Consider the following 27,089-nt stretch of genomic DNA (forward strand, 5'->3'; position numbering starts at 1 on the left):
GTAAGGTTTTGCATAAACTTGTGGTGTCCATGCAGCTCAAATGCACAAACTCATTTAAAGCAAAAACGGCAACATGCTAAATGCTAGAAACTCAGAAAGGCATCATGCATAAATTTAAAGATTTTACTTCAAGTTGGTGTCAAATAATATAATCTGTAAAACAAATGAATGTATTAAATTAGAAAAAAATGCAAAAAAGAAGCATTTTTCCTAGTGGTCTCAGACATTTGGACCCCACTATATATTTTATTATGGCCTTAGCAAGGCTATAAAGTGTCCACCTTTTATATATTTCTTTTCTGTTTTGTACATTCCTTATTTTGAAGGCTAGTGTATTAATTTAAGTGTGTTCATTTATGACAGAAATGGCCTCAATGTGTCTTAAAATGTCCTTGTTTTGTCTGTGCAGGCAACATTTATAACTGATTCCAGGTGTTTTGAGGAAATGCATCTCAAGCTCTGACATACTGCTGTGGCTGAAATTGATCTTTAAGACACTAATGTACATGGAAGTTGCTGGACAAAGCTCAGTCTGATGGTGTGGTTTTAGATCATTTGTGGCATATCTTGCTTCTTGTCATAGATAAATGTGAACTGTCTGAAAATGGAAAAATCGTGTTGGCAGTAGGACTAAAAGGGAACTGTAAGCAAACATTTTGATCAGTGGAGTTGAAATAAAGCTTATCTAACAGTTAGAACAGCTGTCCTGTGTTGTAATTATTTTATTGTTCATATTCTTATTATTAACATGAGTTAATCATAATGGACTTTATACTGGACAATGGCAGCACACAGAGCGCTTACTCTAAATAAATTATGTTTATTATTATTTTTGTGTGATATGGTGATGGAGTTCTAATTGAAACACTACAAACTAAAATATATCATCCTATCATCACATACTCTCCCATCCAGCATGTCTAGGGCATATACAGATTTATTTGACTGCAAACAAACAGTAGCATTTACATTTACAAGATTTGTCAGACACTCTTATCCAGAGCAACTCACATTTACACAGCTGAGCAGTTAAGGGGTAAAGGGTTCTGCACAAGGGTCCAGCAGCAGCAACTTGGTGATCCTGAAATTTGACTTCACAATAATCAAATCATTGAGCCAACACCTTAACCACTGAGCTACCACTTCCCACAACAAGCACTTATTTATGGGATGCAGAATTCAGTGGCTGTCTATGCAGCAATTCAAAATCTGCAAAAGAGGTTGTACACAAAAGCTGAAATTAGATGAATGTTTTTAACAATGTCTCTTCAGTAGGATTAGCTGCAGTGGTAGAGGCATCCAGGTATCTAAATGTTTCATAGATAACAGAGTGATAATTATCTATAACGAATTAAACATCAGAGTAAGTAATGTAAATCTCCATTGATCAACTTAAATCAAATAATGTGCAAAGAAGTTATAGTTTACTGCATTTTACTATGCAGATTACACAGTCAAGTTTAAATGGTTTTAATTGCATTAATTTAAATAGCACACAAAGGGAATATTTCTAATCATATCATTTCATATTTATTGTTAAGTATTGCACTCTTACTCATTAGATTACAGCATCAGCCGAACTACTCTTGTTTTATTGAATGTATTACGGTTCATTTGGGTGTGATGTCATTACATAATACAATGCACTCTACGTAAAAAGTTTATAGTGTTAATGTCGGATGTACAGAGCCGACGCTTGTTCAAGTTTATTAATAAATGTTCCAAAGAAGTTGATAATGAGACGTGTAATGTTTTGTTTGTTTTCATATACGTGTTGAAAGATCTGCGCACCTGAACTCAGTGGCGGACCGTCAGGGCCAGCAAGGTCTTCTCTGCTGGCCTAAACAGCAGTGATCTGAATCACTGACTTGCATTTTAATATATTTAATATATTTTTCCATGAATGTGTATTAAATTATTCCCGATAGTCTATTCTCTACATTTCATAGCTTTTCTCTTGGTTGCGCTGCTTCCAGTATTGTATATTTATGATAAGAGTATTTATCCAACCATATTTCATCTAGTGGCCGTAAGGCCTGCAGAAGTAAAAGTGCAGGCACCTGAAGCTTAAAATAAGTGGCAATGAACCTGTTCCATTAACCAATCAGATTTCGAGTTGGGATCACTGGGGCCATCTAGCAGGCATACGATTACGTCAGCAATTTCCCGTCCTTTGATTGGATAGTTGGAGTAGTCAGAGGCAGCGACCTGCCCATATACATTTTTTCTATATTCGCTGCGTCCTCTGGAGATTGCAGTTTTCTGAATACGGCATCAAGAATGTCTTTTTGAGAAAAGTAACCGTAATAAAATTGACTATTCCTTGTGAGGTGTGAAATACTGTAGACTAATTTCTTTTTTACTTTGTTATTTAACGGTTGATTAGTGTCTATTGCCGTGGCGTCCAGGGGCGATTCTATTTTCATTTAAGGGGGACTCGGCCACCAATGAGGGTATAATAAAAAATAAATAAAATAAATAAATAAATAAATAAAATAAAGGTTTGATTAACAGGGTAGGATGGTAAACTTATTGCAGCATTCCACTGTATTGCACAGATGTGTATGACATTTGAGTACTGAACAAGCCAAATACGAGTCTTCCTGATCTCACACACACACACACACACACACACTTGTCCTCTGATCCTCACTCTGTGACGCTGCAGTCTGCGGATTGAAGAACGCGCTGAAAGACGGGGAAGAGCCGAAGTCTGCTGCCGTTTTCATATGAAATTTGAAGGGGACTGAGGAGATCACGAATTTGTGTACAGTTTATGGAGAATCACAGAATTTTAGGAGGGCTGAGTAGAAAATGTCACGGGGTCATAATGATGCCTTCTTACCCACATGACATTTTCTCAGTAGCAAGGGCAACAAATGGAGGAGCAACAATCACTTTCCAAAGGGGGAAAAGTCACATGGTTACCAAAGGTGGTAGCAGATTCATTGTAACTATAAAGATTTACAAAAGTTTCAAGGTGTAGTGAGAGGTATGGAGATAAAAGCGACCACAGTCAAACCAAATCAGTCATGTGAAGTGTGTAAACAGGGAAAATTCACTCAGACGAGAAATAGGGAGCCAGACAGAAAGGCAAAGAAACCTTTAGAACTAGTCCACACTGACTTAGCCGGCCCCATGCCAACATCGAGCACAGAAGGGTACAGATATACAAAGTCTTATACAGATGACTACTCAGGTACCATGTTAGTGTATTTTCTAAAGTCTAAAGGTGACACGGTACAAGCCACAGAAAAGTTCCTAGCAGACATAGCACCTAATGGAGAGGTCATGTGCATCTGTTCAGATAACGGCACTGAATTTATGAGTTGAGACTTTCAGGCACTGTTAACGAAAAATAGGATTAGACACGAAACGTCTGCACCTTATTCACCCCACCAGAATGGCACAGCAGAGAGAGGTTGGAGAACCCTTTATGATATGAGCAGGTGCCTACTGACTGAAAGCGAGTTACCAGATAAGTTATGGAAATACGCTATGCAGACATCAGCTTACGTGAGGAACAGGTGCTATAGTAGACACACCAAGAAAACGCCATACGAGTTGTTCACAGGAAAGATGCCAAACATTTCTAAAATGCAGAAGTCCGGATCAGTATGTTTTGCTTACAAACGAGAGAGGAGCAAATTAGACTCTAGATGTGAGCAAGGTATTTTCACTGGCTACAAAAACAGCCCAGCTTATCTAGTGTACTATCCCAACACAGAGAAGGTTCAAAAGCATAGGTTGGTGAGATTCACAGCTAGGACAACTAGAAAAAAGGAAACACAAACACCCGAATGACACACACAATATCCTAAAAAAAAGTTGTATATCCTAAAATCAATAACATTGAAGGAAATGTTGATGAAAATGTGAAAAATGTACCAGGTCAAGGTATTCAAAGTGGTGTTTCTGAGACTATGCCTGAACAGAGTGAATGCAAACAGCCAGGTCAAGTTACTGAAACTGGAATCAAGGAACCCACTAAGAGCCAAGAGGAGAATTTGAGACTGAGGATATGGAGGACAAGCTGCAATATGCGATATTCCTCAAACCTACCAGGATGCCATAACATCAACTAAGTCAGGGCAATGGAAAAATGCTATGGACAAAAAGATGCGATCACTAGCCCTCCTTTTGTCTTCGGGTCAAATTGTCATAACTTGGGTTTTCTTTCATATACTTGCATGAAAATGACATGGATGATTCAATACTATGCTCTTTGAAAATATTAAATATTAAAATTTTTGTTAAATTATGTGTGTATGAATAATTTTTTATAACACCATCAATTTGACCCGGCCACATTTAGTAGTGACCCATTGTCACACTTTTGAGCTTTCCAGAACATTGAACATACAACATCTGATCTACCAACATGGGGCTACACACACACACACACACACACACTCTTCAAAGTATTGGGCATTGCATTTCATTGGGCCTCCAGACAAAACAAAAGCTACACATTTGTAAACATTTCACACATCTACCAACATGGGGCTACACACACACACACACACACACACGCACACACACACACACACACACACACACATTCTTCAAAGTATTGGGCGTTGCATTTCATTGGGCCTCCAGACAAAACAAAAGCTACACATTTGTAAACATTTCACACTTGTGATATGCAACATCTGATCTACCAACATGGGGCTACACACACACACACACACACACAGACACACAAACACACACACACACACAGTCAAACACTGTTCAAAGCATTGGGCACTGCATTTCACTGGGCCACCAAACAAAACAAAAGCTATGAGATATGCCTTTGCCCATTTGGGGACAAGATAACAATAAACAAAAAAACCCTGAATTATAGCATCCTTGGGGAATTTCACATTTCACTCTAAGACAGCAAAATGAAGAGGACCTACACAGCATTACAGGCCCTTGACCTAATTTTTGACCCTTTGGAGGAGGACAGAGATGAGGCAGAACCGGCAGAAGAGGAGCAGGAAGTGTCAGAGGAAGAAAATACCACAGACGAGGAGGAATCAACTGATGAGAAGCCTCCTGAAACGGAAGAAATTTTCCAATCAAAAGATGGAAATATTCTCTGGTCCTCCATCCCTCCAAGTGACCGACGCCGCATGTTGGGGACAAAGCGCGAGAGGAGCCCCCAAGGGCCAACAAGGTATGCTGTCTCTCGTGCTGATACCATAAAGTCAACTTTTGAGTTATTTATATTCAAAAGACAGTGTTAGACATGACCAACAAGGAGGGGTGTCGTGTATATGGTGACAGCTGGAAAAAATTAGATCAAATAGATCTACAGGGATATCTGGGTCTATTGATTCTTGCTGGGGTCTACCACTCCAGTAAAGAGGCTACGTCCAGCCTGTGGCATGCTCAGATGGGGAGGGCAATTTTTTGTGCCACCATGCCACTGAAAACATTCCAGCTCATTTCAAGCATCATATGATTTGATGATCGCAGCACCAGACCAGCGTGCCGTGCCAGAGACAAATTGTCTGCCATCCAACAGGTCTGGGATAAGTGGGTGCAACGCCTGCAACTAATGTATAATCCAGGCACTATGTGACCATGGACGAGCGCCTGGTCCTGTTCAGAGGTCACTGTGGGTTTAAGCAATATATGCCAAGTAAACCTGCCTAGTATGGAATTAAAATCTGGGTAGCCTGCGATGCCCAGACTAGCTATGCCTGGAACATGCAGGTGTATACCGGCAAACCTGCGGATGGCCAGCGTGTGGTTCTCGAGGTGACAGAGGGTCTTTGGGGACACGTCATCACCTTTGACAACTTTTTCATGTCCTATGTCTTTGGCCAGGAGCTGCTAAGGAGGAAGCTGGCCATGGTGGGAACTGTGAGAAAAAATAAACCAGAGACAAGAGACAGGGCAAAATTCTCCTCCAAGTTTGTATTCACTGCTCTTGTCTCCTACTCCCCCCCCCAAATAAAGGAATGTGCTTCTCATGAGCACTCTGCATCGTGACACTGCAGTTAGCACCAAAGAGGACAAAAAGCCCCAGATCATCCTTGACTACAACAAAAACAAAGGGGGAGTCGACAACCTCGACAAGGTATTGCACTTTTTCATGTAATATTTTTCATTCAGCTCCATGCATTGCATTCTTGTGTAAGAAAATATAAATTAATTTTGACTGATTTGTTGTTTGTTACTTTTGTTGCAGGTCACCAGTGTGTATAGTTGTAAATGAATGACAGCCCGTTGGCCCCTGGCAGTGTTTTACAACATGCTTGATGCGTCTGCATACAACTCCTTTGTGCTGTGGAGAGAGATGGACCCAAGCTGGAATCAGGGGAAGTGCCACAAAAGGAGGCTGTTCCTTGAGGAACTTGGAAGAGAACTTGTGACACCTCTCTTAAGCCGATGCCAAGTTCTTCCCTGCATGCCAGCCTCTGCCAGCATGGTCATGGAAGTCCAGCAGGGTGCAAATGAAGACACACACACACACACACACACAGTTTCTGTTCATTGTATTTTTAGTTTGCAATGTTTAAAATTGTTTTGAAATAAAATACATGTTGTGTTTTGCAAATCATATTTGTTTGCTCTCACTTATTTATGAATACAGTTGCATCAGTCAGCTTTCACATGGGGATATGCTGGCTAATGTTTAACATATACCATATATCAGTGTTTCATTGTTTATATTTCATGGTTTATTGTTCATAAATTAAATATAATAATAAGCATAAGAGGTGTAAAAGAAGTTTTATTTACATGAAAATATGCCATGTTTTTGAGTGGTGTGTGTGTGTGTATATGTGTATATATATATATATATATATATATATATATATATATATATATATATATATATATATACAGGGGTTGGACAATGAAACTGAAACGCCTGGTTTTAGACCACAATAATTCATTAGTATGGTGTAGGGCCTCCTTTTGCGGCCAATACAGCATCAATTCGTCTTGGGAATGACAGATACAAGTCCTGCACAGTGGCCAGAGGGATTTTGAGCCATTCTTCTTGCAGAATAGTGGCCAGGTCACTACGTGATGCTGGTGGAGGAAAACGTTTCCTGACTCGCTCCTCCAAAACACCCCAAAGTGGCTCAATAATATTTAGATCTGGTGACTTTCATGTTCATCAAACCACTCTGTCACCAGTCTTGCTGTGTGTATTGGTGCATTATCATCCTGATACACGGCACCACCTTCAGGATACAATGTTTGAACCATTGGGTGCACATGGTCCTCCAGAATGGTTTAGTAGTCCTTGGCAGTGACGCGCCCATCTAGCATAAGTATTGGGCCTAGGGAATGCCATGATATTGCAGCCCAAACCATCACTGATCCACCCCCATGCTTCACTCTGGGCATGCAACAGTCTGGGTGGTACGCTTCTTTGGGGCTTCTCCACACCGTAACTCTCCCGGATGTGGGAAAGACAGTGAAGGTGGACTCATCAGAGAACAATACATGTTTCACATTGTCCACAGCCCAAGAAACCAACGTTTGGCATTGGCACGAGTGACCAAAGGTTTGGCTATAGCAGCCCGGCCATGTACATTGACCCTGTGGACCTCCCAATGGACAGTTTTGGTGGAAACAGGAGAGTGGAGGTGCACATTTAATTCTGCAGTGAGTTGGGCAACTGTGGTTTTATGTTTTTTGGATACAATCGAGGTTAGCACCCGGACATCCCTTTCAGACAGCTTCCTCTTGCATCCACAGTTACTCCTGTTGGATGTGGTTCGTCCTTCTTGGTGGTATGCTGACATTACCCTGGATACCGTGGCTCTTGATACATCACAAAGACTTGCTGTCTTAGTCACAGATGCGCCAGCGAGACGTGCACCAACAATTTGTTCTCTTTTGAACTCTGATATGTCACCCATAATGTTGTGTGCATTGCAATATTTTAACCAAAACTGTGCTATTACTCTGCTAATTAAACCTTCACACTCCGCTCTTATTGGTGGAATGTGCAATCAATGAAGATTGGCCACCAGGCTGGTCAAAGTTAGCCATGAAATCTACAACACTAAATTGGCCAGTGTTTCAGTTTCATTGTCCAACCCCGTATGTGTGTGTGTGTGTGTGTGTGTGTGTGTGTGTGTGTGTGTGTAGCCCCATGTTGGTAGGTCAGCTGCTGCCCCCTGCTGGGTATCACAAGTGTAAAATGTTAAAAAAAATGTGTGGTGATGGTGTGATCATTATACACTTTATGATTTATAAGCAGTCAAATCAGACCGGGTCAGTTTGACCCGGGAGGACAACAGGTGTGACTATTTGCTGCCATTAAAAAAATGAAATGGTTTCAAGACAATATCCTGACTAAACATTGACATATACCAGTCTGTGATATTCCATCTACTTATGTGGCTCTGATCATTACCATAGTGAAAATAATTCAGAATTTCTGTTTTTTTTTACTCAAAAATGAGGTATAATTTTACATAAATGAGGTTTATCATACCAAATATTTGCCAAATATAAAAAAGTGCAAAATATATGTTAATGTGTTGGAAACAAGCTGACTAAAAAGGTGAAACAAAAACAAAAAAAGGTGATCATACATACCTCATTTTTTATAAGTGATCAGAACAGACCGGGTCAATTTGGGCTGCGGAGGAGAAAATTGTTTGATTAATGGAAAGGGAATAAGACCTTCACACTCACTCAGTTGCCACCAGGCAAACAGCCAGTTGGGGGCAGATGGGTCTACACAATTAAAAGAGACATTAATGGATCTGAAAAATACAAGGCGAGATTTGTCAGATGTGACAAGTGTAAGAGTGGTCATGCAGAAGGCAGCACAGGAAAATTTAGTCTTACACCAGATGGACGTTGAGACAGCTTATTTGCATGCACCGATTGACTGTGAAATTTACTTGGTACAACCAGAGGGTTATGAGCAAAAAGACAGGGTGAAAAGCTAATATGCAAGTTAGAGAAATCTCTCTATGGCCTAAAGCAATCAGGCAGAAACTGGAACACTATGGTACATGTATGTTTAATTGAGAATGGTTTTACACAGAACCCAGCTGATAACTGCGTGTATACAAGGGAAAGGCAGAATGAGAAAATAATCCTGATAATATGGGTTGATGACCTAATTATAGCAGCTAACAGTGAAAGTGTTGTGAAAAGTGTAAAGGGAATGTTCACTGAAAGATTCAAAATGAAAGACATGGGTAGGTTGAAATATTTTCTAGGGATAGATTTTGAACAGGCAGAAGGTCTAGTTAAAATGTCACAGGAGAGATATGTGAGGAAAATACTAGATCGATTTGAGATGCAAAATTGCAAGTCTAGAGAGACTCCATATGAACTGAAACCTGAGTATTCTGAAGATGATGAAAGAACCAAGAAAGTACAGAGAGGCAGTAGGAAGTTTAATCTACTTGTCCACTTTTTGTTTTAAGTAGCTACTCGCTCTGCCTCACTAACATACGATTTCTTCTTAGAAGAATTAACATCATACTTGAGGAAACATGCAGAGGTCAGCACGTCCTGTGGTCATCATAATGGCCATTTTCTTTCATATGAATCTAATGTTAGATCGGAAGAATGAAGGATTTTTATTGTATAGGTGAATAAATGTGTCCTGCATGTCTAGTTAGGCTTTAGTTAGCTAAGTAAGCTAACGTAATGAGTAACTCTGGAGCAGCAGTCTATATTAACATTACTGATGTTATACAGCAACACAATAACACAATAGATCAACTTTTATTCTTCATATTCACCAAGTAACATTTCTTTTTCATAGCTTCTTTCTTTTAATGTAAAGCAGAATAAGATTACTGCCAAATACCCCAATTGTCCATCACACACCAAAGCATTAGTTACTAAATACTGAAATATTGACTAGTGCTGAATCTGAACTTTTTTCTTCTGAATCTGTAGAGCAGCAAGTTTCTGTTAAAGTCAATCTGCTTAGATCCTCTCTGGTCATTTGTTTAAAACTTGTTTATTCCCAGGACACAGGCGTGTCCAGCACACCTTAGTTATTCTGTATGAGTTACCAAGTCAGACTGTCCTGCTATAGTACTTAATATTTTCTTCTGCTGTCTGTATGTTTCATTTTTAAGCACTTTATGTAGGAAACAATTTACAAGCCACAGACCCGGTCTTTATATAATGGTCCTTTTTCTTGTGTAGTGTCCATGCACAAATACCTGTGCCCTGTGAACACTGGCACACACACACACACACACACATTTCAACATCTGTGTAGTAAAGTGTTTTATCAGGTTTTAATTTATTTCTATATTATCTATAACATAAATCCTAACAGGAAAACTTCATTGTTCTCAAGGCCTGCTATTTTCCAGCCCCCATGTTCCCCTTGTGTGCCTTGACTACCCAGAATAACGTTAATTGATATCTGTATCATGTTCATGTCTAAGACCTTGTATTAACAGGCATGTGTGAGTAGAGTGACAGATTCTTCTCACATAAAATGAATAGTTAATTACATAATGTGATACAGTAGTAGGAAAATAGCCATCTGGATAAAAAGATGTCATTTTACAATCAGATATTCCTATTTTATATTTATTTTGTTTATTTTTTTGGAAAACCACAGTGAGCATTTTTACCCATGTTAGGGAAATTTAGAATTAATTATTTTTATTGTTTTTATTGCATTGTTGTTGTTTTGGAAATTTATTAGCTGCTATTTTACACCATGTATCCTGTAATAGGAGAACTTTATTTTCCTGTATTTTTGCTTGTAGCTCAACTTTCTGATGGGAAGGAGAACACCAAGACAGGTAGTGAGTCCTGCATCTTCTACTAAAAAAATGAAGGAATACAATTAGTAGTAAAAAGAGTAGAAATGTAGGATAAAGCAATTAAAACAAATTCCATCAGCAGCATTTGAATGAATCTTGACTCTGTCCTGGTTTTTAGGCCCACTTTAACAACACCCTTAGTTATCTCCAGTGCTTCCTCAAACTGCATTTGTGCCCTGCTTTACAGAGTCTCCTGCTTCTGAGGAAGTGAAGGAGATTCCTTCACCTTCTTCTATGAGTCCTGGACTGATGGTGGAGAGCTCAGGGAGTGTCTGCTCAGGTGATGCTGAGCAACCTCCCTGCAGTAGTGTGGAGGTAAAACGTTGAACTCTACTGCATCTTTAATTCTTAAGTGAAGATGCTCCTGTTTTCTCTGGAATAGACAGTCTGAGATAGGCTGAGGTAACTAATATTTATTTTATAGAAGGAAGATTCCAGCTTTGAGCCAGAAATGCCCCAGTCCAGCGAAGAGTGCACTGTTTTTCTCCCAGAAATTACAACACCAGCTGATGTGAGATCTGGACTGAAGAGGAAACACTCAGGGAGTGATGCTGGGCAACCTCCCTGCAAACGTTTTAAGGTGAAACGTCCACTACATCATTAATCCTTGAGAGAAGATGCCCGTTTTCTTGATTTCTGTTATATTCACATTAAGAGAACATATAGATAGAATAAATAAACCCGAACAGATAGGTCATGAGATCCAATATTCCATTCACAGAAAGAAGAGAAAGAGATCAAGTTACTTGTCAAAGCCCTGGAGGAGCTGAGGCTGGAGAACAGTGTAAAGACCCATTTAGAAACATTTGGTAAGTTAACAAAAAATAAATAATTAAATAATAAAATCAAACCTTCACATGCATGCAGATATCACTTCTAAGTACAATGCACAGTGTGAAATGTGATATCTGCTCTGAAAGTGTATTATATTTGTTGGTCTTTGAGAGCTGTTTCCAGAGAAATGTCCATCATTGTACTTAGAAGCTGTTTCACATTTCACAAAGCTGATCCACATTTAATAAGGAATTCCTCTATATGTAATCAAACCTGCATTTTTTTCACCAAGACAAGCCTAGAACTGGGTGCAGAGTCAAGTTTTGGGCCAATTATGAAAAAGCCCTTTTGTCATGTACAGTACATTTTCCATAATTTGCTATTATTTTCTATTTTGCACTGCATTTGTTCTCTCCTTTACAGAGTCTCCTGCTTCTGAAGGGATGACACAAAGTCCATCAGCAGTAAAAGCAAGATCTGGGAGGAAAAGAAAGACTCCACTGAGTACCTGCTCAAGTTTTGAACTTCCCTGCAAGCGTGCTAAGGTGAAGTGTTGGGCTCTACTACAAAAACTCTGGGCATTCATATTAGTTAATTAAATTCACCACTAACAAGCATTCAGTTAATATTTTACACTGGCTCTTTCATAATCAGAAATATGATGTCATTCATGAAACTGATGTTAATCTGAATCACAGCTAAACATTAAACTATTCTTTTTGTGTGAATTAATGACACTATAAAACTGAAGCTCAGTTGTTTTTCCCCTCTAGCTTCACCATGGTTAGCACCCGGAAGACATCATCCCATCATTTTCCAGACTCCTGGACCATCTGCCTTAATTTAAAATCTTTTTTAAAAATCTTTTTTAATTAAAAACAAATAAAGAAATTACTTTGTAATGACAAAAAAGTTGTATCTATCTATGTTGCCACAAGTTTCTAATTTCTGCAGACAAATGAGAGAATGAGAGATTTGGTGGGGAACAAGAAACTCTCACTAATCATCAGATAACAAAAACACCTTTTTAAAAAGCAAATAAGAAAATGTGATTCATCAGACCAGGTCACCTTCTTACATTGCTCCGTGGTCCAGTTCTGATGCTCACATGCTCATTGTCAGTGCTTTCAGCGGTGCACAGGGGTCAGCATGGTCACCCTGACTGGTCTGTGGCTATGCAGCCCCATATGCAACAAACTGCTCTGTGTATTCTGACACCTTACTATCAGAACCAGCATTAACTTCTTCAGCAATTTGAGCAACTGTAGCTTGTCTGTTGGATCTGACCACACAGGCCAGCCTTCGCTCCCCACGTGCATCAAGGGCCTTGGCTGCCCATGACCCTATTGCCGGTTCACCACACTTCCTTCCTTGGACCACTTTTGATAGATACTGACCACTGCAGACCAGGAACACCCCACAAGAGCTGCAGTTTTGGAGATGCTCTGATCCAGTCGTCTAGCCATCACAATTTGGCCCTTCATCAATCTCGCTCAAATCCTTACTCTTATCCATTTTTCCTGCTAGAGATGCAGACTAGATCCTTAGCACATCAGGTGCCAGGGCAAATATTATGAAATATGCTAAATCACCTTCTTTTGCAGTTGCTAGGCAGACATGACCTATCCCATAGCTTGAAATATTTGGCCTAAAACATCTAGCCAAGGGTATGGATGGTGGTCATAGGATTTTCTCATTATAGTGTATGGAATCAGATAGCCCTCAATATTAATGAATGTTCACACAATGATTCACAAATGTATATAATAGAAATTGACAACTTGTATAAGTATTTGTGATTTTTATTAAAAACATGTTTACATGCTACGTTGTATATGTATTTATATATATAAGCTGTTGAACCTTTATTTGCAAAGTGCTTGTTATTTGTCAACTTCACTGCATTTGTGTGTGGGTGTTTTGAGACTCCCTGTCACTGCTCAGTTCAACTTAAGTGTGTGATTTAAGGCACAGGTTCCCTACCTGCAGGGTCCTAAACCTCACTAGAGGCTGCCAAAGTTTCAGAGGGGGTCACAAGGCCTTCTTAATTTTAAGGGATGTATGAAAACTAAAAATATACAGTCGGCCTATGTCCTGGTACTTTAGTCATTTCCATGAGAGGATTTCATGAAACTGTAATTTAAAAGAACAACAGCCAAGCATCAAGAAGAAGAACACACTGAATTTGTCAATAAAGCAACTTTTTAAGTATATATTATATATATTTAAAAAAGAGTTGTCTAAAAGCATCCTAAAAATCTCTAATGCAATACTGATAGAAAATGATAATTCATGTAAATCACTTATTTCTGGCGCTATGTGTTCACAATTAATCACACCTTTTAAACTACACTTATTTTACTGACTGAAAAGGAAGGAGGTAGGCTACAGATAAAGTGTGAATTTAAGGGCTGTGACACACCAAGTTGACGCCAAAGAATTACTGTCTCACATCGTCTTCATCTGGGTCAACAAGTGGTGCTTGATCACAGAGCAAAGACAACAGCTGACAGACATGTAGGGCTGGACGTTCAGTGCTTGTGTGAGAGAGGGGAAAAAGTGTAAGACCCGGGACTGCATTTGTACAAACCCGACAGCCCGATGGCCAGCTTGGTCTGTCTTGGACCTAAGAGGAGCATTATTTTATTTATATAAATATGTTATGTATTGTATGTATGTATGTTATGTACATATAAATATGTATTTTATTCATATAAATACATCAAAAATTGTATGTTTTTGATGAAAATTGCTAATACTTTTAAATACATATATAATATTGTGTACAAAAAAACTATTTTGTGGAGAGAATCATCTATATTTAAACCACAAAATACATTTACAGAATAGAAATACAGAATTTTTCTTTGCGTATTTACTGATTTAGGACTCATGTGATTCGATAATAACGTGTCATGGACGAAGTAACTGTGTTAGGCCGTATGGGAGGTATATTGTGATAAACTTACCAGATATTCCTTGTAAAAAAGAGTCTGGATCCTCATTGAGATAGATCACAAGACTCCTCAGGATGCATTCCCTCCTGATGTCAATGCTGTCACACTAAAGCAGGGGCAACAATCAAGATAGAATTTAGCAGAAGTGGGTGCAATGGCAGAACAGGGAGGAGAGCAGGCTGTCTAAAGCCATTGGTTGTCTGGTTGGCGAGTTGGGTGAATGAAATGCAAATGCAATGAAGTGCTTTGGATAAAAACACCATATAAACAGGCCATTTACCATTTCTCAAATGTTTAAATGAGCAGCTAAGGACAAAAAACCTTGCAATAACCACCTCAATACAGTGAAAGCATTTCCCATGGATTTTTACTTACAGGATCTTTGATATCCAGGTCGTCCTTGATCTTCTGCCCCTTCAGTCCTCCTTTCTTGTTGAAGATTGCTGTATTAGTTTGTCTGAGAAATGGTCCTGCTGTGACAGGAACTTCGATCGCAGTGGCTTGGTAGTGATCCACAAGAACTCTGCATTTATCTGAAAATTTTAAACAATAAACAATGGATTAGAATTACTATCATATAAGGATGCAGGATAACTAGAAAATTCAAATTGCAAGCCATTAAACACCATGAACAGTAATAAACATTACTTACTTCACTCTCAAGGAACAGGGTGGGCCATCTGTTTTTGAACTCTCCTATCTGAAGACTGAACAAGCACCTGAGCAGCCTGTGTGGACAGAAATGGCTGAATCCTTCTGATGTTGCACTGAAGAAACTGTCATGAGCGTGTGACATTAGTAACATGGGAGGAAAATGACAGCTGATTGTCCATGGTTACCCCAAGGTTGTGAGCAGTGGCCAAAGGGCAGGTCAGGGAGTTGTTCAGAGCCATTGCGAGATCCTGGGCTGGAGATAAAACATCTGGGATGACCAGCAGATCAGTGTTGATTTGAGAATGGCCAATGACGCTACACATTTCATTCCAAATGAAGCAGCAAGTTCACCTTACTTTTCCTGAATAGTCAATTTGTCTGCATTCTCAAACAATTATTAATTGCAGGTCCTGCTTCTCCAGAGCAAAAATACACATATTTGTAAATTTTGGATACAAATCACATGACCTTCAGCCATATGGCTCAGATATTCATTCAGAGAATGTTTACCTTGGGTTAACTCGTAAGTCCTTCAAATATACAAGGCACTCCATAAAACTAGAGCCTGTCTGAGACATAGATCAACAACCAGTCATTAAGAGGTATGGTCCAGCTAAAGTCCATCCATTACTCCTGATTATCCAACCAATCTCCTAACTCTCATGATGCTTCAGTGAGGCATTAAAGTGTTGAGTTCAGAGGATCCTCCCTTTAGTTCCACACATTAGACAGTGGACATTAAGGCCTAGAGTTAATCCCCAGAAAGCTACTCCAAGTTGTTTCTGTGTGTGTCAGTGTGTATAAAAAGTGAGAAATGACAGTTGGCAGTCACCGAGCTACGGTGAAGGAGCATCCAGATCATCTCCCCACACTGAAGCATCATGCAGTCTATAGTGTCTCTCTCCATTCTAGCCCTGCTGCTTGGCTTCTCGCAAGCTTTCTATCTCGACCAACCTGAGCATGTGGACATCACGTCAAGGATTCTCACCATCAACAACGGTCTGATAACTCCCTGATCTCACTACACCAGTATTATTACTGCTACACATTCTACAAATATGGGCCTAGAACCTGTCTTGTTGTAAGATTAGGATTTTTGTAATTATTTCTTTTGGGTACTGTTTCCTTGCTGGCACCAGTGACAGAAATTGTAAGACACCACCATTACTACTTATTGATTTTGCTGTCTTTATCCCTTTTTGTTCTCTGGTTGAAGGATCCAGTGAACTGTTGTTGGAGGGAGACATACTCTTGCCAAGAGGTAGGAATGCTCTGGTCTGCAGCGACAGCAGCTGCTTTTGGAAGAAGTCCTCAAATGGCCTAGTGGAGGTGCCTTACACGTTGAGCAGTGTTTTCTGTAAGTGAAAGACTTCCTCATTATGACACATCTCTGTTTATTACTTGTTAATGTATTGAACGTTTTCTTTACAGCTTTCTCTGACAGGACCGTAATAGCCAATGCCATGGCCTCCTTCCACAGCAAAACCTGCATTCGTTTCGTTCCCAGGACAAATCAAACTTCCTACCTTAGCATCGAGAGCAAAGATGGGTGAGAACCACTGAACCAATCCCTGTACCTGAAAATGGAATTTGGAGTTCTCTAATTTTGTTTAATGTACAGTGTCCTTAGTTTGACGTAAGTGACATGGTTGATTCCCCTCTTTTTTCTCTCAGATGTTTCTCTAATGTGGGCAGATCAGGTGGTGCTCAGGTGGTTTCTCTCAGCAGGTTGGGTTGTGTTTACTATGGCATTGTCGAGCATGAGCTGAACCATGCACTTGGTTTCTACCACGAGCATACTAGGAGTGACCGTGACAAGTACGTCAAAATCAACTGGGAAAACATCGACCCAACCACGCAGTCTAATTTCGAGCTGAAAAACACCAACAACCTCAACACTCCGTACGACTACTCCTCTGTAATGCACTATGGAAGAACAGCTTTCTCCATTAACGGGCTGGACACCATCACTCCCATTCCTGATCCGTCAGTGAATATTGGACAGAGAAAGGAACTGTCCGCCATCGACATCCTGAGGATCAACACCCTCTACAAGTGCTGAAATTGTTCAGAGGCTTCACTTGCTGTGCTAACAAACTATGAAATCATACAATAAAATGGCTACATGCATCTTTTTCTTGGTGTGTGCTTTAATAAAGTATTTCACTGAAACCCCATGAAACAGTTTTCATCATGCCAGGACCATGAATGTCCAGCAAGATTTATTGTTACTCCCTCCACCTCAGTATCACATACGTACTGGCATTTTATTGAATGTTGTTTTGTATAAATGAACCAGCACTTTGATATCTATGACTACATATAAATATAAAAACTATACATTTGAGGACAGTCATCAACTTTAGACTTCAAAAAGCATATCCAGTGAGAGAATCCTAATACACCATGTCCTGTTCGTTTGGTATAATTGAACGAGCACTTAGACATGTATGACTACATACAAATATGAAAACTAAACCTTCAAGGATCATCAACAACATTAGACATGATTGCAGAAACAAATCCTGTGAGAAAATCCTAATATACTACATTAGTTCAGCCCTCTGTAGGTTGATCATTTTCATTTCCATCAAATGATGTGGCATCCTTTCATTTCTAACACATTACCCAGTCCATTTCAGTATAGATATCCAGCATGATATTTTCCCCATTGAGATCTGATGTGTTTTCAAAGTGTTCCTTTAATTTTTTTAAACAGTGTATTTACCAGTGGTGGACCGTCAGTTCCAGCAAGGTCTTCTCTGCTGGCCTAAACAGCAGTGATCTGAATCACTGACTTGCATTTTAATATATTTAATATATTTTTCCATGAATGTGTATTAAATTATTCCCAATAGTCTATTCTCTACATTTCATAGCTTTTCTCTCGGTTGCGCTGTTTCCAGTAGTGTATATTTATGATAAGAGTATGTATCTAATCATATTTCAGCCAGTGGCAGACATCATGTGTCACCAGAGTGAAAGAAATCTGCCTTAAGGCCTTCAGAATCAATGGTGCAGGCGCCCGTAGCTTAAAATAAGTGGCAATGAAATTGTTACATTAACCAATCAGATTTCGAGTTGTTGTCACTGGGGCCATCTAGCAGGCATATGATTACGTCAGCAATTTCCCGTCCTTTGATTGGATAATTGGAGTAGTCAGAGGCAGCGAACCGCCCATATACATTGTTTCTATATTCTCTGCGTCTCATTTCGGATCCTTGGGAGATTGCAGTTTGCTACATGCGTCATCAAGAATGTCTTTTTTGAGAAAAGTAACTGTAATAAAATTGACTATTCCTTGTGAGGTGTGAAATACTGTAGACTAATTTCTTTTTTACTTTGTTATTTAATGGTTGATTAGTATCTATTGCCGTGGCGTCCAGGGGTGATCCTAGTTTCATTTAAGGGGGGCTCAGCCCCCAATGAGGGTATAATAGTAAAATAAATAAATAAATAAATAAATAAAGGTTTGACTAACAGGGTAGGATGGTAAACTTATTGCAGCATTCCACTGTATTGCATAGATGTGTATAACGTACTGAACAAGCCAAATACTAGTCTTCCTGATCACACACACACACACACACACACACACTTGTCCTCTGATCCTCGCTCTGCGGATTGAAAGACGGGGAGGAGCCGAAGTCTGCCGCAGTTTTCATATGAAACTTAAAGCGGACTGAGGCGATCACGAATTTGTGTACAGTTTATGGACAATCGCTGAGGGCTGAGAAGAAAATGGCCTAGCGATGCTCATGGTGGCGTCATAATGATGGTAGAGATGAGGATTAATTCAGGAAGGACACCAGTGAAGGCCTAGGTGTGAAATGCACGGTCCGCCACTGAGTTTACATACTGTATAGTCCACAAGATACAAATAAACTATTCAAAGAAGCGAATACGCACGCGCACGTGACGTCTAAAATGCACAGATTCACCCGGCTCGAGACACCATGTGGGAATACCTGAGATGCGGATTGGGGTCACGCAGATGATGATGATGATGATGATTATTATTATTATTATTATTATTTTATGTTTGTTATCGTTATTAATTATTATAATAATAATGTAATTACTATTATTGTATTGTTCTTATTGTTAACACATACACTTTATTACACTTATTTACTTACACTCATATATCAATATATACTTACTTAGATCGTTCCTTATAGACCGTTGTTGCTCTAACTGTGTGAAGAGCTTTGTAAATATGAACACAGTACTCATAAATGCATGTCACTAACTGTCAGAGAAATTGTAAAACAAATCCAACAATCCCTTTGCGCCACCTGCTGGAGAATCGATGAAATGACATCAAGTAATCTGGGGCAATTTTTGTAAACGTTTTCTGTTATCAAGTTATAACAAGTATAATTCATTACAATTCTATTCATTCATACAATTTCAGTTATTTATCTTCTTTAGTTTATAATAATAATAATAATAATAATAATAATAATAATAAACTGTAATCTGATTAAAAAAATAAAGAAAATATCAAGATAAAGTATCTTGTGTTATTGCACAATTCTCATATGATATAGTAGAAATCCCAAAATATATTGTCCAGTTTGTGGAAGGGGCTACTGGGAGCAGTGCTGGTTGTACAGTCTCACAGCAGCAGGAAGGAAAGACCTACAGTACCGCTCTCTCAAACACTTGGGGTGAAGTAGCCTACCACTACAGGAACTGCCCAGAGTCATCAGAGTCTTCCAGAACCTGACCATCATCCTCCTTTCTCCCTCCATCTGCACTGGGTTGAGACTGCATCCTATGAAAGAGCTATTTTTATGATTTTTTCCAGTCTCTTCCTGTCTGCAGCAGAGATGCCACTGCCCCAGCTGAAAAGGCAAGATGCAAGATGCTGATGTCATGGACGTTTTGATAGGTCAACTGACAACATTTGAGTTAATTGGAGGCACATCCGTGGATGTATTTTAAGGCTCACCTCAAACACTTCCTTGTGTGACCCCATGGGAAAATCAAAAGAAATCAGCCAAGATTTCATCCTTGGGTACAATTTCCAGATGCCTGAAAGTGCCACATTCATCTGTTCAACAATTATCCTCAAATATAAAACACCATGGGAATGTCCAGCCATCGTACAGTAGTTGCAGTACAAGTTTTAAATACTTTAAATACTTTTATGTTGCTGCTGCTCTACAGTAAGCTTACCTGTATATCTGTGCAGGAGTGAATACTATTAAGATCTTGAATGTGAACTTTGGGTGTGCTGATTCTGTAACCTGTTCAAGTGGAATCCCCAACAGTTTCACCCAGAACACCAACTGCTACGCTCCAAACACACTCTCAACTGTCTCCTCACTGTAAGCTTTTAGTTTGTTCTTTAAGCTTTTTTTACTTAGTAGGTTAACTTGTAGTCCAGCTCTTAAAGAGGCCATGTTAACATTGTTTTTGTCATTTACAGGTGCAATGGACTGAAGAGTTGCACTGTCGAAGCTTCCTCCACCGTCTTTACAGATCCTTGTAACACTACTGCTACATACCTCACAGTGTCCTACACATGCACCGCTGGGCATCTGGTCTTTTTCTTTTTCTTCTTCTTTTTTCTTACCTCTTTTCAGAAATATTGGGTAAACTGGAAAGAAATAAAGTTCTTATGAACTCATGAATGAAATATATTTTTTATTCTTATTATAAATTTTTTAAAAATCTGTCATCTGAATTACTTCAGTTTACTTCAGTTCAGTGTACATACAGTACACGCAGTATGAAAGGTATTTTAAGTGCAGCAGTACATAATTAATTTCTTTCCTGTTCTTTTTATTGCTATTGACAGAATACCTTGAAGGATTTGAGATTTCAGTGTAAAAAGGAATCAAACCCTGTTAGCTTGATGAGTTTTGGTGTTGGTGTGCTTTATATTTGCATGTTATCAACATGATCAACTGCTGAAATACCCCCCCCACCCCAAATTGTTCATTTGCTTTTACATGCAATGAGTATGATAATATAATATATAAAAATTCAAAAATAACAAATGAGTTTCACAAAATTTAACAAAATTTATAATAATAATATAAATCAATATATATATATTGATAAAAGGAAGTATAAAGTTTAAAAGGTTTATCTGGTGGCCGGTGCAACAGAGGGACGACCTGAAAGAGAAAAGCAGAGTCATATTACCCTATTACTGTCACAGATACACGCTGTGTGTTCAGAATTATTGTGTAGCTATTCAGTTATATATCACAGTAATTCTCAAACAGTTTATCATAGTTTGTATAACCATTGCACTTATTGATATTTTTCATTTTATTATTGCATTAAATTTCTTGTATTACAAGGTCAGCTGTGACTCACGATGTGAATGGACCCTCTGCAAGAATCTGTGAGGTCTTGTGTGTGGCTCAGTTGGACCACTGCTTCCTGTACACTCAGTCTGGGTGAGGGAAGCCTTGCGCTGCTTATTGTTGTTAGCCAGAGTCACATACAGTGGCTTCCTGCCCATCATCCTTCCATTCATCTCCTTAATGGCTTTTTCTGCTTCATTTGGAGAGGAGAAGCTCACAAATCCAAAACCTCGGGAGCAGCCATTCTCCACAGTCACCTGTAGGGGTCAGCAAGGAAATACAGCAAGCACAAAAATTAATATTACACACACCTACTGTATGTGGCTAATCTTGAGGAAAAACTAGCACTGTCATTACATCAAAACATAATGAAAATAGCTATATTATGTTAGTATCAGGGTTCTGGTATTGCACATTCAATATGAATCTCTTCAGTGTTAATAGTAATTTGAGGTAGCAACCATTCGAAAAAAACACCCAACTACACATTCATCTCCTTGTGCTGCAAGTGCACACTGGTTTTGACATAATAGAGCAGGTAAGGAGAAGTAAACAAAAAAAAGAAATAAAATGTAGGGTTTAGTAATTTTAGGTGACCTTTGCACTGATGACTGTTCCATATGGCAGGAACGCTTCATGCAGGCGCCTGTCGTCCACACTGTAGTCCAGATGTTTTATAAACACCTTACTCTTCTACAGAACAGAGAGCAAAATCAACATCCAGCGTTTGATTTAGTATTTTATAGTAATCCATCACTCAGTATTAAGACAATCATTAAGCTAAAAATGTGTGACCAAAACATGGGAAAAATCATTAAAGTCCTGTAATATAATCAGAAAAATACCTGTGCATCCTGGGACTGCAGTGTGGTTTGCGCTCTGCATATGTTCCTGTCCTGTTGGTTGGTTCTCCTCAATTCTGGAGATGCATCTGTAGCCACAACCAAACATTTCACTTTATCATCCAATCAGTATTATGATTGGGACCTATTGAGGCCTTAACAATGTTGTAAACTTAACACAAATTGAGAAGTGTGACTTACTCTGTGGCTGAATATTCTTTTGAGCCTGGTGTGGATTTGGACAGGGTTCTTTCAGGCTACTCTCTGCCCTCTCTCTGTGCCTTCCTCCATGTTCCTCCTTGCTCTGAACCACACTAACATACACTGGCCTGCTTCCCAATACCCTGCCGTTCATCTTCATGATGGCATTTCTGGCTTCATCAGGAGATGCAAAAATGACAAAGCCAGTGCCTTTGGGATGGCCATTCTCCATATTGACCTGCAGAGGAAACAGATTTAGAGATGCGAAAAGCAAAGAATGAGCATTACATGCACTATATGGTAACAATATAATAGATTTCCACATTCAGAAAATAAACCGGTTAAATAGTTCGCAATAAAAAACCCTCATCTTCTTGTGCTACAAGTGCACAGTGATTTTAACCTAAAAGAGGGAGTATGGGGAGGTGAAGGTAGTAATTGAAATTGACCTCTGCACTGATCACAGTTCCAAAGGGATGGAATTCCTCATGTAGTTGTCTGTCATCCACATTGCAGTCAAGGTTCCTCAACAGTAGTTTCACTGTCTGCAGAACAGGGCAGAGTCAACATCCAGATTGTTAATTAAGCCAATTTGTTAATTAAAAACAAAACATACAAAAAACAGAATAGCACAGCTTGAACAATAACTGATACAAATACTATATGCTAAGTAGAGACACACAAACATGTCCTTATATGGAAATAAAGCTAGAAATAAAGCATGTCCTCTCAGGCCTTGATCTGCAGCCAGACTTTACTACAGTACCTTTTTATTCTTGCAGAGGCGTTCATTAGGGAGCTTTTTGTCACTAACAGGCAGCTGCTGGACTCTGGCCTGCTTCTCTGCCTTCTGCTCCTCTACCTTCTGCTCCTCTACCTTCTGCTCCTCTGCCTTCTGCTCCTCTACCTGGCTGATGATATCCATGCTCCAGGGATTCTGGTTTTAACAAAAAATGAGAGAGAATTAGAGGATGAAAGACACAACATCCTTATGTTATGTATGCCCGACATATTCACAAGCTTATTGTCTTACATAGAAAGAGAAAGGCTCTACATTCTCCATCTCATTGTCCTCAGCGTCCATGATTTCACCCCACGTGAGTTTTGCGGGAGCTGGAGATGTACACTGTGGTAGTTCAGACATGGACTCAGGATCCATAGTAGGCAGAAAGTTGGAAATTGCCTCTGACAGAAACTGAATAAAGAAAAAGAGTTAGCTTTAAAGAAACTTGGCTCTTGAGGCACATAAAGGTAATTTATGTAATCAACAAAACTACTAACATAGCATAGCATAGTGGTTACAATGAACTCCCCAAAAACCCTGAATAGCACAGCTGAACAAAAACTGTTAGAAATGCTATATGCTATATAGAGACACAAACTTGTCTTTATATGGAAATAAAGCATGTCCTCTTAAGCCTTGATCTGCAGACAGACTTTACTGCAGTACCTTGTTATTCTTGCTGAGGCGTTCATTAAGGAGCTTTGTGTTTCTAACAGGCGGCTGCTGGACTTTGGCCTGCTCTTCTGCCTTCTGCTCCTCTATGTTCTTCTCTACCTTCTGCTCCTCTACCTGGTTGATGTAATCCATGCTCCAGGGATTCTGGTTTAAACAGAAAAAAGAGAGAGAATTAGAGGATGAAAGACACAACATCCTTATGTTATGTATGCCCAACATATTCACAAGTCTTACATAGAAACAGAAAGGCTCTACATTCTCCATCTCATTGTCCTCGGCGTCCATGATTTCACCCCATGTGAGTTTCACAGGAGCTGGAGATGGACACCGTGGTAGTTCAGACATGGACTCAGGCTCCATAGTAGGCAGCAAGTTGGAAATGGCCTCTGATTGGAACTGAATAAAGAAAAAGTTAGAGAAAGAGTTAGCTTTAACGGCACTCGCCTCTTGAGGCACATAAAGCTAATTTATATAATCAGCAAAACTATTAATTAACATAGCATAGCATATTTCTTTACAACTTACCGTTGTACCAAGTCTGAATAATAAAAGCAAGGAAACTGCTGGCTCTATCTGAAATAAACTTTCTCGCGGTGCGATGTGAACTGCTGCTTGCTTTTCCTAACTTGCCGATGCTCTGGACTGTGGCTGACCAACACTACGTCATGTTCTGATTCTTTGTATGATGCGTTGTGTTCCGTCATTGCCATAGCAATGCTGTTCTCTCCACTACCCACCCTTCACCTGACCCCCCCCCCCTCCCCGCGCGGGTCATCAGGAGGTCATTATCAGTGATGGGCAGTAACGAAGTAAATGTAATTCGTTACTGTACTTAAGTGTCTTTTTCCAGTATCTGTACTTTACTAAAATATAACATTTCTTTGAGACTTCTTACTTTCACTCCACTAGATTTTGAAGTAAAATATCGTACTTTTTATTCCACTACATTATCCCACATCTCTCGTTACTTGTATTAGAAAAAAATAAATAAAAAGCAGTTGTCCAATCACAGCACAGCAAACCGAGCTACAGCGCGCGCAGTGTTTTTGAACCTAGGTATCTTTCCGGTTTCATTAAATGCAGCGAGTGTTAACGGTTCGGTAGAAAAACCCTGACCCCATCCCGCTACCTGCACACACATGACCCATGACCTGACCTGCAGGATTTGTTTTAAGATGTAGAACAGAAGAAAGACTCTTTCATATTCAGATACCTGCTCTGTCTCACTAACATCATCTTTGTGAAAATGTAGAGGTGAGCACGTGCTGTAATCATCATAATGGTCATTTTCTTTAATATGAATCTAATGTTAGCTCTCAGTAATGAAGGATTTTCTAGTGTATGTGAACAAATCTGTCATTATCTTAATTATGTCGTGTATGGCTAGTTCCGCTTTAGTTATCTAAGTAAGCTAATCAGTAGCTCTTGAGCAGCAGCTTATATTAACCTTACTGATGTTATACAGCATCCCAATAACCCAATAACTCAACTTTTATTGTTGATATTTGACCAGTCACCAAGTAACATTCCTTTTTCATAGTTTTTTTATTATGTAAAGCAGAATTACTGCACAAATACTGTAATTGCCCATCACACACCAAAGCATTAGTTACTAAATACTGAAATACTGACTTTGCTGAATTTGAACTTTTTTCCTCTGAATCTGTAGAGCAGCAAGTTTCTGTTAAAGTGAATCTGCTTAGATCCTCGTTGGTCATTTGTTTAAAACTGATTCCCCAGGACACAGTAGTGTCCAGCACACATTAGTTATTCTTTATGAGTTACCAAGTCAGACTGTCCAGCTGTAGTGCTTACTATTTCCTTCTGTTGTGATGTATATATTTTTGTTTTTAAGCACTTTATTTAGGAAACAATTTACAAGCTATAGACCCTGTCTTTATATGTGTCCTTTTTCTTTTGTAGTGTCCATGCACAAATACCTGTGTCCTGTAAACACTGACACAAATACCTGTGCCCTGTAAACACTGACACAAATACCTGTGCCCTGTAAACACTGACACAAATACCTGTGCCCTGTAAACACTGACACAAATACCTGTGCCCTGTAAACACTGACACAAATACCTGTGTCCTGTAAACACTGACACAAATACCTGTGCCCTGTAAACACTGACACAAATACCTGTGTCCTGTAAACACTGACACAAATACCTGTGCCCTGTAAACACTGACACAAATACCTGTGTCCTGTAAACACTGACACAAATACCTGTGCCCTGTAAACACTGACACAAATACCTGTGCCCTGTAAACACTGACACAAATACCTGTGTCCTGTAAACACTGACACAAATACCTGTGTCCTGTAAACACTGACACAAATACCTGTGTCCTGTAAACACTGACACAAATACCTGTGTCCTGTAAACACTGACACAAATACCTGTGTCCTGTAAACACTGACACAAATACCTGTGTCCTGTAAACACTGACACAAATACCTGTGTCCTGTAAACACTGACACAAATACCTGTGTCCTGTAAACACTGACACAAATACCTGTGCCCTGTAAACACTGACACAAATACCTGTGTCCTGTAAACACTGACACAAATACCTGTAAACACTGACACAAATACATGTGCCCTGTAAACACTGACACAAATACCTGTGTCCTGTAAACACTGACACAAATACCTGTGTCCTGTAAACACTGACACAAATACCTGTGTCCTGTAAACACTGACACAAATACCTGTGTCCTGTAAACACTGACACAAATACCTGTGCCCTGTAAACACTGACACAAATACCTGTGTCCTGTAAACACTGACAGACACACACACATTTCAACAGCAAAGTGTTTTATCATGTTTTAATGGTTACTATCTTAAGTATAACATAAGTCTTAACAGGAAAACCTAACTTATCTAAAGTCCTGCTGTTCTACAGCCCCCATGTTCCCAATAATAACAATAATGTTAACTGACATCTGAATCATGATCATTTCTCAGACCTTGTATTAACAGGCATGTGTGAGCAGAGTGACAGATTCTTCTGACATAAAATGAATAGTTCATACACAAAATGACAACATTAGAGCTGGGATAAATACTTTAATCAAGTAAAAATTAGAA

The 27,089-nt window shown here is 39.3% G+C and overlaps 2 protein-coding genes and 1 pseudogene across 2 annotated transcripts; 2 read left to right on the plus strand and 1 right to left on the minus strand.

Moving 5' to 3' along the window:
• The first annotated feature begins 4,892 nt into the window (after positions 1-4,892).
• Positions 4,893-6,463, plus strand: LOC131359410 (piggyBac transposable element-derived protein 4-like; annotated as a pseudogene).
• A 4,209-nt stretch (positions 6,464-10,672) lies between these two features.
• Positions 10,673-17,225, plus strand: LOC131359411 (uncharacterized). The gene is made up of 8 exons (XM_058399284.1): positions 10,673-10,757; positions 10,966-11,093; positions 11,203-11,358; positions 11,500-11,587; positions 11,976-12,097; positions 16,232-16,520; positions 16,595-16,712; positions 16,838-17,225. The coding sequence occupies exons 1-8, from the start codon at positions 10,673-10,675 to the stop codon at positions 17,223-17,225; spliced, it is 1,374 nt and encodes a 457-aa protein (XP_058255267.1).
• Positions 17,226-21,146: 3,921 nt separating this feature from the next.
• LOC131359412 (polyadenylate-binding protein 1-A-like) lies at positions 21,147-24,129 on the minus strand. The gene is made up of 9 exons (XM_058399285.1): positions 23,983-24,129; positions 23,566-23,658; positions 23,299-23,469; positions 22,982-23,077; positions 22,533-22,770; positions 22,335-22,420; positions 22,087-22,182; positions 21,500-21,746; positions 21,147-21,294 (listed from the first exon to the last, which is right to left on the minus strand). The coding sequence occupies exons 1-9, from the start codon at positions 24,121-24,123 to the stop codon at positions 21,263-21,265; spliced, it is 1,200 nt and encodes a 399-aa protein (XP_058255268.1). The 5' UTR covers positions 24,124-24,129; the 3' UTR covers positions 21,147-21,262.
• Between the last annotated feature and the right edge of the window lie 2,960 nt (positions 24,130-27,089).

Source organism: Hemibagrus wyckioides, linkage group LG09 (genome assembly GCF_019097595.1).
Source record: "Hemibagrus wyckioides isolate EC202008001 linkage group LG09, SWU_Hwy_1.0, whole genome shotgun sequence".
NCBI lineage: Eukaryota > Metazoa > Chordata > Actinopteri > Siluriformes > Bagridae > Hemibagrus > Hemibagrus wyckioides.